The sequence below is a fragment of the Drosophila albomicans genome, chromosome 2L, assembly GCF_009650485.2.
Source record: "Drosophila albomicans strain 15112-1751.03 chromosome 2L, ASM965048v2, whole genome shotgun sequence".
Taxonomy (NCBI): Eukaryota; Metazoa; Arthropoda; class Insecta; order Diptera; family Drosophilidae; genus Drosophila; species Drosophila albomicans.
In genome coordinates this window covers 23,673,432-23,697,220 of record NC_047628.2, presented here as the reverse complement: position 1 = coordinate 23,697,220, position 23,789 = coordinate 23,673,432, and the positions used below count along the sequence as shown (strand labels likewise).

General features: G+C 37.7%; 1 protein-coding gene across 5 annotated transcripts in view; it reads right to left on the bottom strand.

The window, feature by feature from the left end:
* Positions 1-646: 646 nt before the first annotated feature.
* The window catches only part of LOC117564090 (transcription factor hamlet), a 40,793-nt gene continuing 17,650 nt past the window's right edge, over positions 647-23,789 (bottom strand). For all 5 annotated transcript variants that reach the window (XM_034242723.2, XM_034242726.2, XM_034242724.2 and 2 more), the window contains exons 3-8: positions 19,668-19,802; positions 19,350-19,596; positions 11,204-11,327; positions 8,039-8,195; positions 2,353-3,423; positions 647-2,286 (exon numbers count right to left, since the gene is read on the bottom strand). In XM_034242723.2, the coding sequence (XP_034098614.1) occupies positions 946-2,286; positions 2,353-3,423; positions 8,039-8,195; positions 11,204-11,327; positions 19,350-19,596; positions 19,668-19,802 (3,075 nt within the window). In that variant the 3' untranslated portion in view covers positions 647-945. The remainder of the gene's footprint in view (positions 2,287-2,352; positions 3,424-8,038; positions 8,196-11,203; positions 11,328-19,349; positions 19,597-19,667; positions 19,803-23,789) is intronic.

Below are 23,789 nucleotides of genomic sequence, written 5' to 3'. Positions count from 1 at the left end.
TACAACGTTGTATAAATACTATAAAATATACTATGTATTATAATAGTGTGTATGGTACAACACAGTATATTTACAGTATATTTAGTATAACCCTCAAAAACTCAGAATTTTGTTTGACGAAAAGAAGAAACGCTTTTATTTTTAATGTGATTGTTTTATTTATTGATTTTTTTAAATGTTCCATAACGATCTCTCATTTGCCTTCGCATACATGTACAGACATATATGTACATATATAATAATTATTTATATATATAGTTAAACGTTAAGTAAATGTTATAAAATGTTGTAAGTTTTGTATTGAGAATTGCAATAATTAGCACTAAAAAATATTGAAACTTATTCGCATAGCCTACAGATTGAAGTGAATGCGACTTGCGCTCAACACTCAAAATATCCAATCGAATACCCGATTTATATTCTGTATTCCTCTGCCCCCTGATGCCTTATATATAATTTTTACATACGCTCCACAATTTACAGCACAACTTATTTGGTAATAATAATAACTATGTATAATATAAGATCATCATCGAGTGTATATCGAGGCTAGTCTACAATTTAATTATATATGATCCAGTTGTGTACAGAGTTTATAAAGTTTATCGAAACGTGATTTGATTAAGTTGTAGTTTTTGTATACGTTTATATATATATATTTTTTTTTTAGTTTTTCTTGTGTTTACTTCACCGTCTTTTTCCATTGATTGCATAGCTACGAGTAGTTAAATTGTTTTTTTTTTCAAAGTTTTTTTTAGTATTTTTTTTTTTTGTTGTTGTTGAATTTATGTTAGTTACATTGATAAATAAGTATCTAGAAGGAAAATGCGAACTACTTAACGATTAGTTTTTCCCTCTTGGAGGCACACGCTTAAGTAAAAGTTTAAAGTAAGTTTTTTAGTAGCAGGAAAACTTCCCTGTTTGATTTTTTTCTTTCTGACTTTCTTAGGTGCTCACTGCGATCGTTTCGCTCAGAGCTGTGGGATTATTGTTGTTGTTGCTGGTGCTGTTGTGGTTGCTGCTGCTGCTGCTGTTGCTATTGTGATTGTTGTCAGTGTTGTTGTTGTTATTGTTGACCAGCAATTCCTTGTCGAAATTAGCCGATTGTCGCGTCGACACCGACAACTGATCATCACTGCCCGCATATTCCTCCGTATCGCCATCGGCACCCCCAAGACTTGTGGGCGTGTACACGCCCTTCATGAACGAACGAATATCATCGAAGCAGGCCTCATCGCGCTCCTTGGCCTCATTAGAACTGGGCGAATCGTGATACTCGAAGCCAGCGGCATCCGCTTCGTGTTTCTTCACATGCCGATCGAGATTCGTCTGCTGGCCAAAGCTGCGATCACAGATCTCGCACTTGAAGGGTCGCTCCTTGTTGTGGATGTTGCGCACATGACGCTGCAGATTCGACGAGATGCTGAACGAGCGATCGCAGTACTCACATTTGTACGGTTGCTCCCCGGTGTGTGTGCGCAGATGTCGCGTGAGGTTCGCGGAACGCGGAAACACTTTCCCACAAAACCTGCACGTGTAGCGATCCTTTAAGCGTCCTCCTCCACCTCCACCACCTCCACCGCCTCCGCTGCTGCTGTGGCTGGCGGCGATGGGGGGACAAGCGGCTGAGAGGCCGGCGGCACGCAACGCTTTGCGGAAAGTGTGCTCGGGCGGACACGACAGATGACGTGAGACGCTGCTGCACGGAGCAAACGCTCCAGCAAGTGGCGACTCAATACCTGGCCGTCCGCCCATTTGGCCTAAAAAAGGAAACGGTGGCGTTGAGAAACGATTGCGATACAGCTCCTCCAACAGCAGATGCGGATGCATCTGAGGACGTGGACAAGCCAAGGCGGAGACTGCAGCGGCTGCAGCTGCGGTTGCGGATGCTGTGGCTGCTGCCGCACTCTCCGACATGCTGCTCAGCTCACCCCCGGTGCTGATCGGAGGCGAGGGAGTGCTGTGCGGTGCTGGCGACGCACTGGCGCTATGCGTTGGACTGCTGCCCTTGTAGGACAGCCGTGAGGTGGACGAGGATTCCGCCGAACTGTTGTTGTTGCTGTTGTTGTTGCTGTGCTTGGCCAGCTTCGCTGGAGGCGGTTGCTCCAACTCGGGCGTGGGCGTGCGACTCGTGAGCGGCATATAGTTGAGGCTGGCGGAGCTGCGACGCTTGCGACTGGCAATGGACAAGTCCAGGGGCAACTCAGCGCTGCTTTTCTCCGGCTCAGCTTCCGGCTCGGAATCGCCATCGACGGGCGGCGGAGTGCTGACAATGTCAATGGATTTCTGTAGGAGATAAGTTAGGAATTTAGTATTTATCTCAAAGGGAATTTCTTTTAAGTCAAAACTTACTCTATCATTGTCCGGATCATTCTCTTCCTCCTCCTCATCCGCTTGCAATGTTCCTTCTCTTTTGATCTTACTCGAATCGAGCTTCAGGTTGGCTGCCGCCTTCAGCTGTAGCTCTGCATCCTGTTCCACTTCATGCTCCAGCAGCTCGTCTTCAACTTCCTCCTCCTCCTCTTCCTCGTCGCTGACCTGCGTTTCGGACTTGATCAATTTCCGCTGCTCCGGTGAACTGGAATCGCGTTTGAGCCGCGATGGCGAATCCTCCGCCTTGATGTTCATCGCAGCCTGCAGTTGCTGCTGGAAGGCGGCATTGGGGAACATGAGCGGTCCTATACCGCGACCCATTTCCGCCAGCTGCGGATGATTGGGAAACATGTGCGGCAGCGGAAAGTTGCCCGCTTGCTGCAGGCCGGGTGTAAAGAAGTTGGGCAGGCCGTAGTGTGGAAAGCTGGCAAAGAACGAGGAGCTCGGACGCATCATAAACAGATGATTTGGTGGCGTCGCCATGTTTGCTGAACTTGCAGAATCGCTGCTCGAGTTAGGGTTGGGATTAGAGTTGCTGTTGTTGCTGTTAGTGTTGCTGCTGTTCGAGGCGGCGGCGGCAGCTGCGGCAAGACGCTGATGAGCACCAGGTGGCAAGATCAAAGGTGGCGGTTGTTGTTGCTGCTGCTGTTGCTGCTGCTGCTGCTGGTGATGATGATGATGATGGTGATGATTATGATGCAGTCGCGACTGTGAATGATGATGACTCCGGAAAGTTTCGGTGGTGTCGCAGAATTTCTTGTGCTTAGAGAGCGAGGTGACCGAATTGAAGCTGGTGTTGCACTTCTTGCAATTGATTTGAACACGGCAATCGGCGTGCATGCGACGATGGCGACACAGGTTCGAGAATTGCGTGTACGCCTTGAAGCAGACTTCGCAGACAAAGGGCTTGACCGATGAGTGGATGTGCTGATGTTGCTTCAGCCCCGACGAGGTGGCAAATGTCTTGCCGCACTCCGGACACGGATGACTGCGAGCTCCAACGTGATAGGCGCGAATATGACGCTGTAGATTCGATGGGTCACAGAATACCTGCAAAAGACAGAGTCGGAGAGAGAGAGAGAGAGAAGTAAATAACAATGATCAATAATCTATGAGTGTGTGGTGAGGTTGAGATTTAAGACTGACTTTGCTCTCGTTACGCTGCCAAATGAAATGAAACTGAAATTAATCAATCATCTGCTGCTGCCGCTAAACGGATCTGTAGCGAGTGCTCGGTTCAACTCTAGGTAGACAATGCTCCCCCCTTCTATAAGATTACGCAAAGGCAGCAGCAACAACAACATGAGCAACAACTACAACTACAACTCCACCCACTAGCAGCAGCAGCAGCAGAGCAAAGTCGACGGCGACGGCAGCAACACCTTCGTCAATTATTAACATCAATTGCTACAATTGTCGTAGCCTGACCATCCCTCCCCCCCTCACAAACCTCTCCCTACCCCTCTTCGATTCACAGCCAAAAGCGTGAACAGCGCTGCTCTAGAAATATTGTGATTTGTTCACCAACCAGAATCAAAAAAAAAACTGTGATTGCAAATTGAAATGAATTCATGCTAAAAACAGTATAAAATTCTTGAATTTAAAAATTATATATTTATGTAGATAATTTTCTTCTCGATGTAGTAGATATTATAATTATTTCAACAACAATCTATAAATGCCAATATAGCAAATGAGATCAATATTTGCTGCAGGTTACAATAAAGTAAAAATGTAATTAATTTGCTCACTCACAGCTGCAAAAAGAATATAGTAAGAAATTTGAGCTCACATAGCAAGCACTTAAATGTAATATGTATTTAAATAAAGCCCCCAAGAAATATTAAGCAAATTAACATTTGCTACATTTACCATACCAGATAATAAAGAGAGCAATAATAAATAGAGCTTCTAGCCTGAAAGGAAACATACAGAAAGCTTTTAAGGCACCTTAAGCTTACTTTACAAAGCTCTTCCGCACAAAAATCACAGTTTCGATCACAGTGACTGCGACTGCAGTTCACGCCTAGGCAAATTCACAGCTAAAGCGCTTTTTTGTATACGTTTTTGGGGGGTTAACGCAATGACAGATCGAGCCGTTCATTTGGCCCAGACACAGACACAGAAACAGCGACGCAGGCACAGGCCCAAGACAAGTTAAGCCCAGCCAAGGCATGGACAGTGATGGGTACGTGAGAGCGAGAGAGAGAGGGAGGGAAGAGAGGGGTGCGCTAGGCACAGCCAGTTTTTCAGTATCCACTTCAAACTTGATTTTCGGTCAGAGCCTCCACCCGCGCTGCGCTGCGCTGCGTTGATCCGAGCTGCGCTGCCTTTTACGAAACTGTTATGCCTAATCATGCTGTCATAATGCGCTACGAATTCATATCAAACGATGATCGAGTCAGCCTCTGTCTCTCTTTTGTTGTTTGAGCACGAGAGAAGAGTGGAGAGAGGAGAGTGAGCGAGGCGGCGACTGAGGACTGAAGACAAACGGCGACACACACAAGAATAGCTCGTGCTATAACTACATCAAATGGATTAGATTCAACTACTCTCCAAAAAGGCGAAAAACGCCACAAAAGACAACGGCAACAACAACAACGGCAACAACAACAACGTCGACGACGACGACGACGATGGTGTTACAGCAACAATAACAACAACAACGACAACAACAACAACGGTAACAGCAATAGTTGAAGACTCATGGATAAAGTGTAGGTGTTTTGGCATGCAGGCAGCAAAGGCAGCCGAGGCAACGAAGGCGACAGAGTGAGCAACGAGAGCAACAGGCAGAGGAAGCGAGAGAGCAATAGAGACGAGCTCTGGGAGCTTGAAGCTCGCAAAGGTTGGCCTTTGGAATGCGATTGTCTGCGAAGTGCTGTGATGTTGTTGTTGTTGTTGCTGTACTTGCGAGTTGTTGCTGCTATTTTAGTTGATGCTGTTGTGTGTGGCGTTAGGATCGTACGTGGGGTCAGACCAAGGCGTCTGCAGTAGGGCAATGAAAGGAGATCTAGAGCTTGGCAGAAGACCAAACTGGTTAAAAGCCAACAACCAGTTGGCCAACTGTCCAACTAAAACATGTTACGACTCTATACAAAATACACACACAATGTCTGCAAAGTAATTAAAAATGTTTAAAAACTGTAGCTAAATTATTTGCGCTCCTTGTTAATAGGCACTTTTATTTGCTATTACAGTAGCAAATATTCGTTTGCAAAAACAAATCCCTGCACAAGTGTAAACATGCAAAACAGCCAACAACAAAATTACTATCGCATTAGCGCGACAACAACAATGCATAAGCAATTGTTTTTGCAAAGCTTTGGGACATAAGAAGTCGGAAGCTCACATTTGTTTTTGTATGCATGTTTTAGAAGCTCAAATTTGTTTTTTTTTTTTTTCTTTTATTTTCTCTTTGCTGTCGAATTTGTTTTTGCCAGGGAGAGCTGGCATTTTGTGTGTTTGACTTAGTATATTACGTTGTGTATGTTGCAATTACAAAAACAAAGCTACCTGGAGAGCACTGAGCAGAAGTTGCTCTCTTTACCTATAGAAAAATGAGAAGAGCATAAGTTCTACAGTTATCGCCATATTGTTTTTGCATTTTACATTGACCTATTTTTAAGAGCATGTGTAATTGTTTTTGTGGGATGCATTACTAACAAAAACAAAGCTGCGCAGAGAGCACCGTTAAGAGAATAATTTGAACATACATACATACGTATATCGCCGTTACTCCCCCTAGCAGCAATGGATCATGACGAATTTACTTAAGTATCGGCTACTTTACAGCCTAGCACTGAAGAGAGAGAAGAGTTGAGCTCACTTAGCCCCGCCAAACGAGGTGCGATGTGGAGTGAAGTGAAGTGCAGCTAAGCTGAAATCCGAAATGGAAAACATGCTAGATCCGTGGCAAATCCCTTTTGAAACGCTTTAAACTTGGACTGCTGCTTGAAAACAAACAAAGCTGACAGCTGAGCTCAGACCCCGTTTTCGATTTTTTTTTCCGCCGTATTTGATTTTATTTGGTTTTTATTTTTTTTTGTTGTTTTGGACCTCAGCGAAAGTATTGCCCTTTTATGTAGGCAGGCAGGCAAGATCGATCATCATTTGTTTGTAGCCTCGGCCAGCTCCCGTTTATGTCGCTGTCCGAGTAGTGGGAGTGAGAAGGGGGGGGAGGTGTGTGGCATGCCCCACCACAATGCGTGCTACTTACATGCCACCGAAACAATTACAGAGCGCTAAGTAAACTAACTGTAATGCAACGAGACGTTGAATCGATTGAAATACCGTTTGAAATGCAACAGAAAAGGGAAAATCGAATATCAAAAAAAAAGACGAGAAAAGAAAAGCCTCTAGAGGAGGAAAAAAGAGACAGACCACAAGATTGTAATCAACATGCCATTAAAACATCTTTGCAACATGTCCAACTCGTCGATGACAATGACGAAGTGCCGAAGACGCAGACGAAGACGAAGAGAGGCCTGTAACGAATCGATCTATAGCTATCTATCTATAAGACTTTCAAGCTCTCTGTCTCTTCTGTGGCCCTTTAATTTAACATTGGCATTCAAATGCAGCGCGAAGATGAACAACAACAACAACAACAGCTACAACAACAACTGCAACAGCAGCTGCTGCTGCTTGAACGAGTTGGTAACAAAGTTTCTTCATTACGGCCGAAATGGTCTCTTAAGTGTTTTGGATGAGTACACGCCCTAATTTCGTATTAACCCAGCGCGTGCGGCACCATCCAAAAAACGGTGTGCGGGGAGGGGGAAGGAGGCTAAAGGGGGGCGCAACTGGCAAAAGACAAGTAACCAAAGAGGTTTCTTCGATACGTTTTTTTTTTTTATTTTATATTTACTTAATGCCAAGTTGAAGCGCCTGCGGCTATTGATCTGCTTGAAATCAAAAGTCAAAAATACCACAACGACCTGATACAATAATTAATGATACGATCATTTCATTTAAGGCACTGCCGCTGCCCCTCTAAGCACCTAACTCTTATCCTAACACGATCTTAAGAGCTTCGGATATTCTTCGCAAAGTTTGTTCTAAATGTTGTTGTTGTTGTTGGGTTTCAAGTTCAAGGGTTTTAAAAGGTCGAAAACAGCTTTCATTGAGTTTGCTAACTAAAAATTACGAAGAAAAATCGCCAAATAAAATAGAAATTATGAGAAATAACAATATTAAATCAATGGGAAAGTTTCAATATATGAAATGCGTAAATATTTTCTACTACTTTTTAAAAGTTTGTAAATTTAGCATTCATTCTTAGCGTCCTTAAATTCATTCTCATATATTCATAAAAATTTTGCAATCGTTGAACATTTTTATATTTACAGTTTTCCCCATTCTGAATCCCAAACAAACATTTGTTTGCATTCTCAATAATATAAACTTTTTCCCAATCTAAAAAACTACTGCTTAATTCTTCCATTGATTTTTAGATAAAATTCTATTCTATTCTTTTTTATGCTTTTCCTATATTAACTTTCTTTTTAATCCCATTTTAAAAATCATTTAAACATAAAAATAACAGTTCTATATTAACTTATCATCATGTAATCATAAAAATAGCAGTCCCATATTAACTTTCCTTCTAATCCCATTTCGATAATCATTTAAACATAAAAATAGCAGTTTTCATTTGTCTTACCTTGGAACAGTTTTCGCAGGAATATTTCCGGATATTGTTGTGGGCGATAGCTCCGTGTTTGATTAGCAAAGGACGATGGCAGAATCGTTGGCCACAAAGTTCGCAGGCGAATTCTCCACGCTTGAAATGATGTGCGCCAACCAAATGATCATCCAGACTGAAAGAGAAGAAAATATATGGAATAAACGAAATGAAAGCCAATTCAAATTATGGTTAAGGACATAATGGTTTTTATGGTTTATTGCTTTTTGTTTTGTTTATCGCTGTGGCTGTCATCAGTAAAAAGAAAAACTGAAATTAGCAGTTGCGACAGTCGGACAAACTCACAGACGGACAATCGACAGCCTCAATCAGAGCGTCAAGTGCGTCAGTTCACACGCCTTTTCTACCAGGCGCTTTGTTTGTTGTCCAACTGCGGGTGACGCCCAAAAGGCAAAAGCAAAAGCAAAATCAAAGGCAAACACAAAGCAAAAGCAAAAGCAAAGAGCTTGCTGGCGTCAATTAGTCAAATGATGTTCAATATTTAATATGCGCCTGACAGATAAGCGATCTCTCAACGCTCTCTCACTCTCTTTTTTCAACAGCTGCGGCCAATGAGTGTCCTCCACACACGCAGACACTCAAACACACAGCACTCCACTCTCCCCAACTCTACACTCTACACGCGCGCTCTCTTCACTCTCTTGCTGTTGTCCTTGATTGTGCGATGATTATCGCATGGAACGTGTGGGAGGAGCAACGTCGACAAAAGGCGGCCACATTTTTAGCATTTTCCCTTTTTTTCCACTCGCATTTCGTTGTTGTTTGTGATTTTGCTTTTGTTGTCATCGACATGGAAGAGTTGACGGCACCCAGAGACAGCATTTGAAGTGTGGGCGTTTGTTTGCTTACAACAACAACAACAAGAGCACAAGCTATGCATGTTCAACATCAGATAAAATTGCAAAAGCCTGATGGACAGCAGAGCCAGAGAGGAAGAGAGAGAAAAGAGACACGCAGGCAGGTCCGTTATAGCTTCTCCTTTCACTCGAGTGAGTTTCTCATCTAAAATTCAATAAATCACACACTAACACACACACACACACGCAGTTGACCGATAACTGTCGCCGTATTGACCACCCACAGCTCTCTCCTGCTCCTCTTCCTCTTTTTACTTTCCACTCCTTCTCCTCTACACACAATACTCGAAATCAAATTCAAATCAAAAGCGCACTTTAGCACTTGGAACGCAAATAAAAACCAAACTCGCGTGTTGTTCTTGTTGTTGTTGTTGTAATATTTGTTGCTATTGTTGTTGGTGTAAAATATTTGTAAATATTGTACAAAAGTTTTGCATTAACTGCAGCAATTGTGTCTTGATTAAAGATCTCGAAATGCCCCTATGGAAAGTGGAATAATAATAGTTGTTCGTGTAACAGATGCAACTGATGATTTCCCTTGAAAGGCGGCAAATTAAACCAATTTGATATGTAGAGCTCTCGAGTGTAGCAAACTACTTTATAAAGAAATAAGTTTACTAGCTTAAACTTTATCTTATTCTTTTCCTGATTTTTTTTTAAATTTATGATTATATCTTTGTACTAAAAGAAACGAGTTTAATAAATGGTTTTCTCGATTGTTGACAATCTTCTTTATCTCAATCAATCAATCTCTTAAATGTCTCTTCTCTCCACAGCATTATATTTGTTGAAGTAATTATGATGTTTAAGATCTTCAAATTGTAGCAAACTACTTTATACAGAACTAGATTCACAAGTTTAATATTTCCTCATATTTATGTATCATATTCATAACATTAAATATTCATTAAACTGAATGAATTTCTTGATATTTCAAAATTTTAATTAAGATTATAAAGAATGTTTTAAATTGTATATAAAGTTTTCTATTGTCACTATCTTCTTTATAAAGAGCTAATCTCAATCAATCAATCAATCTTTTAAATGTCTTTTCTATCCACATCATAATATTTGTTTGAGATCTTCAAATTATAGCAAACTACTTTATAAAGAACTAGATTCACTAGTTTAATGTTTCCACATATTTCGTTTTTTTGCCTTTTCCTGAATTTGTTCTAAATTTAGCACTACATCCTTATACTAAAAAAAAAATAGTTTAATAAATGGTTTTCGTTAAATTTCTGAATTTTACTTAAGATTATAAAGAAAGTTTTAAATTGGATAAAGAGTTCGATTGTCACAATCTTCTTTATAAAGAGCTAATCTCAATCAATCAATCAATTTCCTTACTATCTCTGTTCTCCACATTATTTAAGATTTTTAAGATCTTCAGTAAACATCTAAAATATGCATATTTTAAAATTCTATTAATCGATATTTATTATGCAATATGGTGATGATTCGTTTATGAACTAAAATTTAATATATAGTTGCATTCAATTAACTATTTTCAAAAAAAAAAAGTTTCTGTACTTCTTGTTCTATTTATTGAAAATTAGCATTAAGACTTTCTATAATAAAATCAACAAAATCAGCAACACCTTAAAAGACAACTTATTATATTGTTAGCAACTAAATCGCAAAATTTAACGATATGGCAAAAAAAAAAACACTTTTAATTATATTTATAGAAACTCCATCAACAAAATCGACGCTACTGGAAGTGCCTCAAAGATTCCGACTTTTGACTTGAACTTGAGTGAATAAAATGATAAAAAATAAAAAAATCAATAAGAGACTCGTTCGTATCCATCATTTGAACTGGCTAATTCCAACTCTCACTTTCAACTGGTTAACTCGACTCATTGAGCTGGCGTTTTGGCCAATTTAATGGGGCACTTTATTGGCCACACTAAATATTGTATTATCGCTATCAACTTTTAATTAAGATCGCCGACGACGAGCAGCATTTAGCCACAATTGGGAATAGTTGCCCCCTCCCCGCACTCTCCATTTGCTGCCCCGCCCCCACGCCCAACAAGCTTGAGAGAAGCACACCCATAATTCTGTGGGTAAGTTGGAAGCTAATTGGCAGCTTGTTTTCGACCATTTATTGTTGTTTTTGTTTTTTTTGGTTTGTGCTACGAAATTTGATTGCGATTATTGTTGAAATGCCAAAGCAATTTTCAAGACATTCTCTTCTATAGAGTTTATCGAACAGTTATCTCTATAAGCTATAAGTAGTTTAATCGATTCACTAACTTACCGTTCTAAATCCGTATAGACATTATCACAGACCTCACAGCGTATATCGAAACCGTTTTCGTCGTCTGTAAAATCGTTATCGCCCTTCTTCTCCTTGGTGTACTCGTCACCGCTATAATGGGAACCTGCAAAAGACAATCGAGAGTTCTATTTAGAATATTGTTATGCTATAATAAGAATAATTGGAGGAGACTTTATGAATAGGTATTTTATGTTTATTAAAGTGGGAATCTTCAAAAGAATTATATCGATATAGAACCAAAAATATATAATATGCATAATAATATATATATATATTTATATATAATATCATAATTAATAATGATAATACAATAATATTATAATAAATTATTATATACTTCTGTTTAAAATAAAAAATTTCTAAAATTTTTTTTCTACTTTTGCTATTTCTTTTCTTTTCTAAAATTACAAATTCTTTCAGATTTCTCTACGAAAATTATTCTGCTTGAAATTAGAATTCTTCTGAGCAATTTCGATTTTTTACAATCTGAACTCGCTTCATTTAAGAATTGAATATTCCATAAAAAATTGTGTCTTTTAGTTCCAGAATTATTGAAATAGAGAATCAAGAAATAATACAATTTGAAGACTGTTTTTTGCATTGAAGATAGAGGAAGACATTTAATAAAATTTTAAATTAAATAGAGAACTGATCTTTATAATGATTCAAAATGTATTTTAAGATGATACTAACGACATGAAACATAATTCAGTCTTTTTATAATTTAAGACTTCTTTTTGAAATATCAGTTTTATCTTTATTGAAATAAATCAGTCTTTCTTTTTGAATTCGCTGATTTCTTCATAATATCATTAAAAATAATTTAGTCTTAATTCAGAAAATCTTTTTGAAATTGGATGTTTCTTTTTTTTAAATGTCAAAATATTAAAATACTTGATCAAACACATTTTACTTTGGATTAAAGACTACACTTTGCGTTGAAGATATGAAGATTTCAAATTAGCTATCTCAAATATTTAAAATTTAATTGAAATTTTCTTTTTTCCTTGATTTAAAATAAAATGGTTTTTAATTGAAGACTCCACTTTGAGATGGATTGAAGACTAGTTTTTAATCAAATGATATGGAGATTTAAGATAAGCTATCTAAAATACTTTTAATTAAACTGGAATCTTCATTCTTCTTCCTTGCTTTAAAGTAAAAGCGGCTTCAATTGAAGACTCCACTTTGAGATGGATTAAAGACTACTTTCTAAGAAGATATGAAGAGTCAGGACTAGCTATCTAAAATCCGTTTAATTAAACTTATTTTTTTTCCTTGATTTCAAATAAAATCGGTTTCAATTGAAGACTCCACTTTGAGGCGGATTAAAGACTACTTTTTGAGCTGAAGATATGAAGATTTAAGATTAGCTATCTAAAATACTTTAAATTTAATTGGAATCTTTATTCTTCTTCCTTGATTTCAAATAAAATCGGTTTTAATTGAAGACTCCACTTTGAGGTGGATTAAAGAGTACTGAAGATATGAAGATTTCAAATTAGCTATCTAAAATACTGAAATCTTAATTCTTCTTCCATGATTTAAAATAAAATCGGTTTCAATTGAAGACTTCACTTTGAGGTGGATCCTTAACAACTTTACACATCACTCACACTAACAAATGTTGCTTCACTTGACACAGCACAAAGTTGATGTTCACTTTTTGTTTGAGATGATATATATGAGATGATTGTTGGAAGAGTTTAAAGAGGATATAGTTGAGAACTTGAGCACTTGACACAACCGTTCGGTTTCGCGTTTGAGGAACAAGTGTGTTGCTCTGTTCGCATTATGCCGCCGAGCTAATGTTTTGTTTGCTCGCTAACAATCTGCAGCGGGCCAAAGGACTCGACTCGGACACAGGACGCACTGGCATATGACCAGCTAACACACACACACACACACACACACAGAGACACAGATACAGATACACTTGCATAGATAGTGGTAAGCACGCAAACACTTAACACAAAATTGGTAGCAGCAACCAAATCGTGTGCACTCATATCGCAGTATCGTAGTCTGGCTTGACGTTGAATAGATAATTGTTTCGAAATGAAAGTAAAGCACACTCACACACACCCCTCTCCCCTCTCTCTCTACACTATGCTGTAGGGGTCGCGGGGGTGCCAAGTACACAAGCCCAATGACAATTCCGAGGGGAAATGACTATCGAGAAACGAGAAACGTCGTCGTCGACGTTGTTGTCTCTTGGCACTTGGCACTTGGACAACCACCAGGTGACACACACACTCACACACACACACACTAGCCTCTGCTCACACAGGTGTGCGCTGGCCTCAGCCCTTAACCCGCTGCTGGCCAAGAATGCAACCTAAGGGATGACAATGACCAAAGATTATGCATGCAAACACATCCATTCATCGCTGCAAAGAGGGAGTGATGGAAAGGGATGTCAGGAGGGGGACGTCAGTGCACAAGGGTCGAGCTCTTGGCTCGCGGTTAGCTTCGGTTCCGTTGGACTGATTTCCATTCCGAAAAAGTCATATAGCACCTTACCAAACACACACACAAAACATGAAACACAACACACAGGTGTTGCCTCTCAAGGCAGCCCACACTCCTCTCCGTTCCCCTCTCCTCTTCACTCTCTCTCTCTTCTTAGGGGTGACTCTTGATGATGAATATGGTTTATGCTCTGCTTCTGTCTGCATAATTGCGGGTCAAAAGTTAATTTTCAGCGTGTGCAATATGCTCGAAAATGAGAAGCAGAAAAGCGAGAAAGCGACAGCAAAGGGACAACAAAGAAAGATTCCCACGTAAGGAAAAAGCGTGGGATATGGGAACTCTAAAGAGGGAGGATCTAGGAGGCTCTGGGAGGGTCAAAGAGGTTCTCTAGGAGACAACTTTGCTGCCCCTAAGCAGGCGTCAGCTGGCCCACTGATAAGCATAATAGCCTGAGAAAGTTTTTAGAAGACAACTCGAAATAGTTTCGACTTGAAATTTATGCAGTTGAAAGAATTTGAACTAAAAGAAATGAAATTTTAATTCAAATAAGTAAATTTCCAATACAACTAATCAAATGTTCAGAAAAAGAAAGAAAGTTGCTAAAAACTGAAAAAGTTGAATCTAAACTTAATTCCCTGGTTATATTATAATTGAACTAAAAGCATTGAAATTTATACTAAAATTATTAAATTTGAAATATAACTCAAAATAGCTTATGCTACAAATTTATGCAACTAAAAGAATTTGAACTAAAGGTAATAACATTTTTTTTTAATATTATATAAGTGAATTTAAAATTCAACTAATCAAATTTTCAGAGACTTGAGAAAGTTGCTAAGAACTGAAAAAATGTAATCTAAACTTAATTGTCTGTTTAAATTTGAACTAAAAGCATTGAAATTTATTTCTAAATTGAAATTTGTGAATTTAAAAAATAAGATTCATTCATTCATTCATAAAAACAAGTTAAGAAAGAACTCTTCTGAAGGCCTTAGATGCTTTGGCTAATCTTATTTCAATAAGGAATTGTATTCGTTATTTCAATAAAATAATAATAAAAATGAGAAGGAAGAAGTCAAATAGCTTCCACATTAAACTGTACTGACTGATATAATTTAAAAAGCCAGAGAATCGAAAATATTGACTTTTTAATTTAATAAAATTAAAAAAAGGAAAAAAAAATAATAATATATAAAAATTAATTTAAAATAAACAAAGATATTTATCCGTAAGCTTTGCATTATGTTTAATTTTCATTTTAATTTCATTAGCTAGAACAAATGTTAATAAAAGCTTTCATTCATTTTGATGCAGATATTTTTTTTTTTTTTATTTTTTTGTGACAAAAATAAAATCGAAATAGCTTTCAAACTATTTGAACATTCTATTATTGTAATAAGACTACTACTACTTTATTTTTGTTCAATTTGCAACTATGACCAACTGATTAAATAAAAGATATATTTATTTATTTAACACTAGCCATAACCTTTTCATTGGGTAACTGCAAATATTTCAAATTCTTGTCTTACTTTCCATTTAGTTATTTATTTACGTGTTTAATTATTATACAAAATAATATAATAACTAAAAGAAGGGAATGTTGGCTACTAAGACTATCGACTCTCTTTCTTTCCAAGTACTTCGTTTTCTATTGCCCTAGTCTCGTAAAACTAATTGTAAATAGGATTCGATTGAGCATTTTCCAAGGTTGTAAATGTTAACTAACTTAAATTAACTGCTTCAATTATCTTGAAGTTAATTTGAATAATCCGAAGACTATTTTCCTATACGCTAATTGCAACTAAAATGCAATTTAAACTATTTGAAACTCTTTTCTTTTATATGGCCATTGTCAATGGTGCAATAAAGAAGCATAGCTGAAATTTCTCGCATTTTTTTGCAAGCGATACATCAAGTTGGAAATCACACTTGCCACCTTATCAACGTTGTCCCAGAGGGGCCTTGCAACAACAACAACAACTGCAACTCAATTCTCAATCCTTTCACGCCTTTCACCAATCGCTGCTGTTGTTGCAGCTGTCGATGTTGCAACTTGTAGATTGATTTACTGAAATTCAATGGACATTTCAGAGTTTTGCAATCAGGATTGTAGATGGTAGCTCAAGTATGTCTCTCTCTCTCTCTCTCTATTATTTGCTGACCCTGAAAATTCGACAAACGGAAGCCGAAAACTGTTGACAAATGATTGATTGAATTATTTACACCTTACAACTGCTGCTGCTGCCGCTGGTTAAAATCAAAGTTAGATCCGCCTGCTAATCGATTTGGCAGCAGCTCGTAAAAAAAAAGGGTTCGGCTTCGGCTTTATCTATCTATAAAAAACTAGAAACACACTCCTAATGATGCCCAAATTGACACCACGATGATCATTTAGCCAGAAGACGCAACGCGAACGCGACTTGGCAAAGTTTCAATTTCAGCTTCAGTTTCGGTTTTCGTTTTTTACGATTCGTTTTATATTTTTTTCGTAGTTTGTTAGTTTGGTAACTCTGGGCATAACATGCCAGCTCATTAATCATCTATCAGCTTTGTTGGCGACAATGTGTCACTGTGTGTGTGTGTATATATTTTTGTATTTTGGGCTTGGTCGTGCTTTTTTTTGTGGTAACTCTTTTAGCTCTTGGCGTGTGCTCCCTCGAATTCGAATTGAATCAAACACACTCGAATCGTCGTCGTCGTCTGAATTCAATTGTTTTGCTGGCTTTGATTGGTCCATTGAAGTCACACCGCACTAAGCTGAAAGCCATCTCAAAAGTACTTTCTGGCTTTAGCCTTACGACTCTTTTGTTTCTTCTGAGCTCTGATCTATGCTCTGCTCTTTGCTGTGGCTGTGGCTGTGCTGTGCTGTGATCAATGCTGTGGTGGCTGTGTGCTATGCTCTGTTTTGTCATTTCTGTTCCAAATGGCCACATAAACTAAGCCTTCAAGTTGAACAAGTCATAAAAGTTTTGCTACTGTCGCTGATCAAATTGAATTTATTTCTGTGTTTCTTAATAATTCGAAAATAAACTCATCATATTATTAGACTCGCTGCAATTGTTAGTTGCTTTGGCTGACAATCTGGTATATTTTGTACTTTATGGTATATTGTAGTACTAAATCGATATACCACAAATATTCTTTAATAAATTTTAGTATTTATTGGTATAAATAAGGAATACTACAGAACTGTTTCGGTATATTTTTTAGTATTTTTTGGTATATTGATTTGGTATACTTTAAGAATAGTACCGCACTATTTCGCCTTTACTCAAAATACAAAAATAGCTCTCGGTATATTTGTAGTATTTTTTGTATATTGATTTGGTATAATTTAAGCATAATACCGCAATGTTTCGCTTTTACTCAAAATGCAGAAAAAACTTTCTGTGTATTTGTAGTATTTTTTGGTATATTGAATAAGGTATTAAGATTAATACCGCACTGTTTCGCTTTTACCCAAAACACAAAAATAGATTTCGGTATATTTGTAGTATTTTTTGTTGGTATATTGGATTGGTATAATTTAAGCATAATACCGCACTTATTGGTTTTTACTCAAAATACAGAAAATAGCCTTCGGTACATTTGTAGTATTTTTTGGTATATTGATTTGGTATAATTTAAAAATAATACCGCACTTAAATTAGGGGTATTTCACAGTCGAGCACACTCGACTGCAACTTTCTCACTTGTTTTTGAAATATTTCTTAGTTTTCTATGGTTTTACTATTTCTCAACATTTTTATTAGTTGCCTTTATAATTTTGTTTAATTTTAACCAAGAAAATTAATTTGTCTATTTTTTTAATAAAGATGAAGTACAATTTGTTTTTGTAGCTACTCTTAGCTCAACTATTTTTAATTTAAGAATTTATTGAAAAATGTTTAATATTTGATAGTCAGTTTGTAAATATGAGAATAATACTGTCATAATGCCATAAATTGAATTTTTCTGCATTTTTAAAAAATTTGCAAGAAAAATCTGCTTATTTAAAGCGTGGTGATCCCAATTTTTGCTTTTTAAATAATTTTTCAATTATTTATATTAAAGTATCGTTATCTATTAATTTTTTAACATGTATTCAATGTCCTATATTTGAACTGCTAAATATGTTATTTATATGATACATAAAATATATGCAAAGTCACTTTTAATTTTAACAAAATATATTCTAGGCACCTTCATTGAAATTTTATAAAATTATATCATTGTTGTCAATACAGCGAAATATTTAGTAAGATTTTTCCTAATTATTGAATTGGACTTATATAGAATTTAAGCCATTGAACTGATGCTTTATTATCATAAATGCATAAATTCAAATTTTGAATATTTGGTTATATATTTTGTCTTTTTTTGCCAGCAAATTTACTTGTTTATACATATCTTCTTAACTGTTCAAAATAAATATCTTTGTTTCTCTTTCAATGTTATATGAAATGTGCCTCTTTTAGCTATTTTTCTTATCCGTTACTTTTTGACTTGTCTGCGAGATAATTTTATTCAGTTGAAGTGGAAATTGTAACGGTCAGAACTCATGCTTAACAATTTACCAAGTCGTTTGTTACCAATTCAACCACACACAAACACACATACAGAGCACACTTGGCCCCTTTAGCTACCCTCTTATCAGGGCCAGGACCCTGAAGGTTGAAGGTCCTGTGTCTTACCGAACTTCGACGCATTCGTGTGTGGCCAACAGGCCGTGACTTGGCTGAGTGAAAACTTGGCCAGAAATACGTTACGAACGAAAGAACGAAACGCTGAAAGTCAACTATCAAGAGTTGCAGAGTTGTGGGAAATTGCGCCAGATGCGATTCCAAATAAAAACTATGCTGTATAAATATGGTTTTAATTGAGAAATTGTAACGTTTGAGGACGCAGGATCAATTACGTATTCAAATTTTAAAGCTGGCATTAAAAGCAAAATAAAAAATTATGAAAAGTCTTTCGCTCAAAAATGATTTGACGCGTGATAAAAAGCTGAAAAGCCAAACACAAAAGGCAGGACGAGAAGGGAAAGGGGAAGGGTATAGAAAAATAGTTAAATCCTTGGCTGGAAATGGCTAAATGAGACGTGCATAAATCCCACATGTTTATAATCAAACACGATCGCTTGCTTGCAACATGCGGCAACCCTCTCACAATGGATTAGGCTTAAATGAAGCGTGTGCCATTTTACAGCGAATGAGAGAAAGAGAGGGGGAGAAGGGAGAAGGGTAGGCAGCCCGCTTGATGGATCTCTAATGAAATTATCAAACATTTTAATAACAAATGAAAACATGTGCGGTGTTGCCACAGATTGGTGCAAGGCGCATGCGTCACACAAATTGCCTGCCACACACACACACAAGGGTGTGAATTAACCCCTAAACAATAGGCTGCCCCCTACCCCTGCCCTGTCCCTTCTCCTTGCTCTCCCTTATGATCCTGCGATGCTGTTGACACTTCCAATGCTGATGCTGATGATGTTGTTGTTGTTGTTGTTGCTGTTACTGATGATGATATCATGTTGCAAGGCTCGTGCCAGCTTCATTGTCACGCGCATCATAACCGTGCCCCCACCCTTTGCTGACCGTGCCACAAATTGCTGCATGCCACAGCTGTCTGCCACCAGCATATATATACTTAATATTTCTGGACTTACCATTATCTCGATCACTGCGATCATCGTTGCTTAATAAGCTATTGTTGTTGTTGTTGCTACTGCTATTGTTGTTATTGTTGTTGTTGGCTACTGTTGCCACCGCTGCTGCTGCTGCGGCAGCCGCCGCCGCACCTCCCCCCACTCCGGCGCCAGGAAAACTGTCACTGATATCGTAGGGACTTTTGGGACGTGCATCGACCACAATTTCGGCGCCTGCATTCACATCCCGCTTCGTCTCGTACCACAGCTATTAAAAAATGACATTTTTAATTATAAAAGTAAAAGAAAAAACCGAAATTATATTAATGTTGCACTCACATAGCCGGCAATGATAAAGTTCCTTAAATTAGCCTCTTCGATTTCATCGATTTGCACGGCGCGTATTTTTTTCAGCCATGTGGCCACATCCGCTGAGGGCTCGAGCCAGCCATGAAACAGCGGTCCAGCAATTACCTAAAACGAATTAAATAAAAACATTTGTTAATTAATAAATTCCATTTTTTTAATTAAAGTTCAATTGCAAGTTGTTTTATGCGACTACTGGCGCCATCTGTCGACAAGCTGTACCGCATAACTGTGCTAACTGTGCTAAGTGGCGTGCCTTAGCTGAGACACAAACCTCTTAGCAGCGACAACTGCGCACAAGAGCGCTGCTATTTGTAAAAGTGGAGTAAGAGTTGGAAACAACATTTATCAAAAGGTAGTAGAATTGTAAAAAGGTAGCAAGAAATGTTATTATTTTTTATTTATTAGTATTGCCAAAGACAACAAAGTGTTAATACATGAAAGGAAATTTTATTAAGGAATTTGTTGAGCTTCATTATTACTGCATATTTTTCCTCACTACTTATTCACTCAATAGTAATTCACAAAGAAACTATTTCATTCAAAGAAAATACTCTTTCTATCCCTTTTGCACTTAGCGTGCGTCTGCCCTAGTCAAGGTCAAATACAAAGCAATATGAATGGCGAGCAGCCGCCTACAGATTTTGTATGCAAAATAAAAGCAGCGCCGTTACAACAACAACAGCAACAACAACAACATGGCGGGCGCAACTAAATACGCATAATTTACACAAATAGCCGACTGCGGTTTGGCAACCCAACAACAACAACAGGGAAATGAGCAATACGCCTTAGACTCTGTGACGCCAACGGAAGCAGCGGCAGCCACCTCAATAATTACAACTACAACAAGAGCAACAACTCGAAACTGGCCAAAGCAATAACGAAAGCAACACCAACAACAGCTGAATGACTTTGCGTATGCCGTTGCGGCGTCGCAGTCGACGTTGCCGTCGCCGTTGTCAGCCTCTTGTCTGTCAAGTCATATGGAAAAACGGCGTTTTACAGTTGTTTTTTTTTTTTGTTGTGTGCTTCTTCTATTTTTTCAGTTTCATTAAGTGGCGTGCGTCTGCACAAATGTATGCATGTGTGTGTGTGTAAGTGTGTTTGAGTGGGAGAGTCTGCAGAGTCTGGGCAGAGGGAGGGAGGCAGAGGCTGCGGGATGAGAGCATATGTTTGTGCACGCTCCAAAAATTAAGTTAACAACGCTTCGAGTGCTCGGCGCCGTGGCGTATGCAAAGAATTATATGAGAGCACACACACACAATCGCATGCAAATATGCAAGTATATTTTATAAAATTAAACTCAAGTTGCGGTTTACACATGACTGCAAACTGCATGTTTGCAAATGTGTGTAAGAGGATGTGTGTGTGTGAGTGGTCAAGTGTGTGTATGTGGAGCGACTGATGATTCAAGTGGAAGAGTAGAGAAAGCCGCAAGCAATTATATGAGTAGTAGTAGTACACTTGTATAAGAGTGAACGCTAATTAATTGTAGTATAAGTATAAGATGGAGATCGTTATACTGATGACTTGAAAAGGGTTGATCATTAACGAAAATTCATTATTTCTTTACTTTTCGAAAGTTTAAAGCTTTTAATATAAATAGAAATATTTTTAACATAAAATTATGCCTACAAAAAAAGGCATATTTAATTTTCATCTAAAAACTGCAATACTAATAATATTTTGATGCAAATATTAAAGATTTGTTGCTAGAAAACTAAACTAAAAATCGTTTTTCTTTTGCTCAATCAATTGCACAACTTTAAATCACCTCAAAACTGCAAATAATCCTTCCCGAAAAAAACAACAACTCAATAAAAGACTGTCATGTTTTATGACAGAACTACAAACATGACGTACAAATCTGCAGAGGAACCGGAGAAGTGAGGAGATTAGCTGAGCCGGAGACTGAGATGACAGGATAACGGATATATCTGTGCAATATGAGGCAGCCACTAAAGATAAGATCATAAGGATATCCAATAGATACATAACAAGACTACTTACTGGCGGGGGGAATAATAAAAACATATGCATGGAGAGAGAGAGAGTGTGTGAAGCTAATCTTTGAATTGTAAGGAACACACATGTGACAAGACAAACATGTCCAGGTTGTCCTCGCCATTCATATGTTTTTATTATTGTTATTTAAAAAAAAAGATGAAAAAAGAGGCCACAGCAGCAGGAGCAAAAACATGACACAGTCAATGGGCAAGAAAAATATTTACGCGCCAGAGATAATCTCGAAAAGTGTTGGGTTCACACCTAGAGAACGGGCTTCAAATTGCGGCAGACACAGATACAGATGCAGACACGAGATACAGATACAGCAACAGTGAGAGTTGAAGATACAGATACTGAGCTATAGGGCCAATGTATCTGTCAAAACGGAAATGTGAATGGGAAAAGTGCGCTTGATTTGAGGATCATCCAGAGCAGCAAAAAAAAAGAAAGAAATAAGGAAGGGATCAGCCAAGGACTGAGGACTGACACATTGGCAAAAATTCAGTTGGCTCGAGTGGCAAATCAAATAGCAACAACAACAATATTGTTGCAATACCTGAATGCCACAACAGATAGAAGAAGGGACAACGATCTGCAGGACTAGGTAGAATCAGCTATCCTGTGACAATTGTCAACAGGACTAGGCGCGATAATTTGATTGGATTGTCTGTCAGTCTGTCCGTCTCTGTCCTCTGTCTCTTTGGGCCTTCTGCCTGGTCGAAAAGTGTCAGTTGACTGACTGACTGACAATCAATCGAAGGGTTTCCCCTAAACTAATTGGAATCATCTCGTTGCGAACGGAGCCGAGTTTTTGGGCCTCAACTTAAGCCTCATTTAGGGTGCACTTTGTGGATGTGACCAGGAAATTAGCTCTGGCCAAGGATTAGGCACATTTGACTGACAATTGTGCGTAGCGAGCCGCAAATATCCCCGTGCTCTAATCAAATCCATTTCCAATCGTTTGATTTTCCTACCCATTCTCCTACCGAAAAACCTCCCGGAAAAATTGCATTTCATTTTCATTGCAAAAACGCAATTTTCGTGCAATTTTCGCGCGCAGCTTTGATAGGATTAAATTTCCCAAAATCGAAATGAAATCAGAGACGAAAAATAGCAGGCAAAAATATATAAAAATGTGGACATATGGGAAAGGATAATGTCGTGGCTAGCATAATTGAATTGGCAATTATCAAGGTATCAGTGAAAACTCTTTAATTGAGCAACGAAGTGTGATACAATTTTACCACCAGAGTAAAGCAAACAATATACAATTTAATATTCAATCAAAGGTAGTTACTAGAACTTAAGCAATTAAATTTCACGAAAAGATCTTTCTGAAAAAAGTCAGTTATATAAATTATATTTTACAAATTTAAAAAATAATCAATGCCGAATAAAATTGCATTTTAATACTCGCAATTCAAATAGAAACAATAAATTTTTGAACTCTTTTGCTTTGAAACTGAAATTGCTTTTGAATTATCTGGCGTCTAGATTCTAGTCTATTGAAACCCAAATGCATTGCACAAGCATGATATAGATAGTATTATCAATTGTTTTGCACATATTTTTTAGAAGATAAGCTACAGGATTCTAAGAATTAGACATAGGCTGATTAACACTCTGCAAAAGACTCATTGACGGTTGTGGACATTTATAATGCAAGTGACTTTAAAACAACGAAATACATTACTTCATAAATTCACATTTGAAGCTGTTCTTAGAAATGACGTTATTAAAGTGTTAAAGATACACATTTTAGCAAAGCCATTAAGAACTCTTTAATCAATAAAGAGATAAACATTTCAACAAATTAAGATTAAGACATGCTTAAAGATTTTGAAATTAATAGAAACTATTCTATCAATGAATACACATTTGCAAATGCTCTTCAACATGGTACAAACATGAAAGATAGATTTTATAACTCTACGAACTAGATTTAGCTAGAATACACAGCAACATTTGGAAGTTGATATTTGAATTTGCTCTAACTTACAGAAATACTTCACTCAATAAATACGCATTTGAATATGTGCTTCGAGAATGCACAAATATGTGAAATATACAAAATGGTAAGGATAA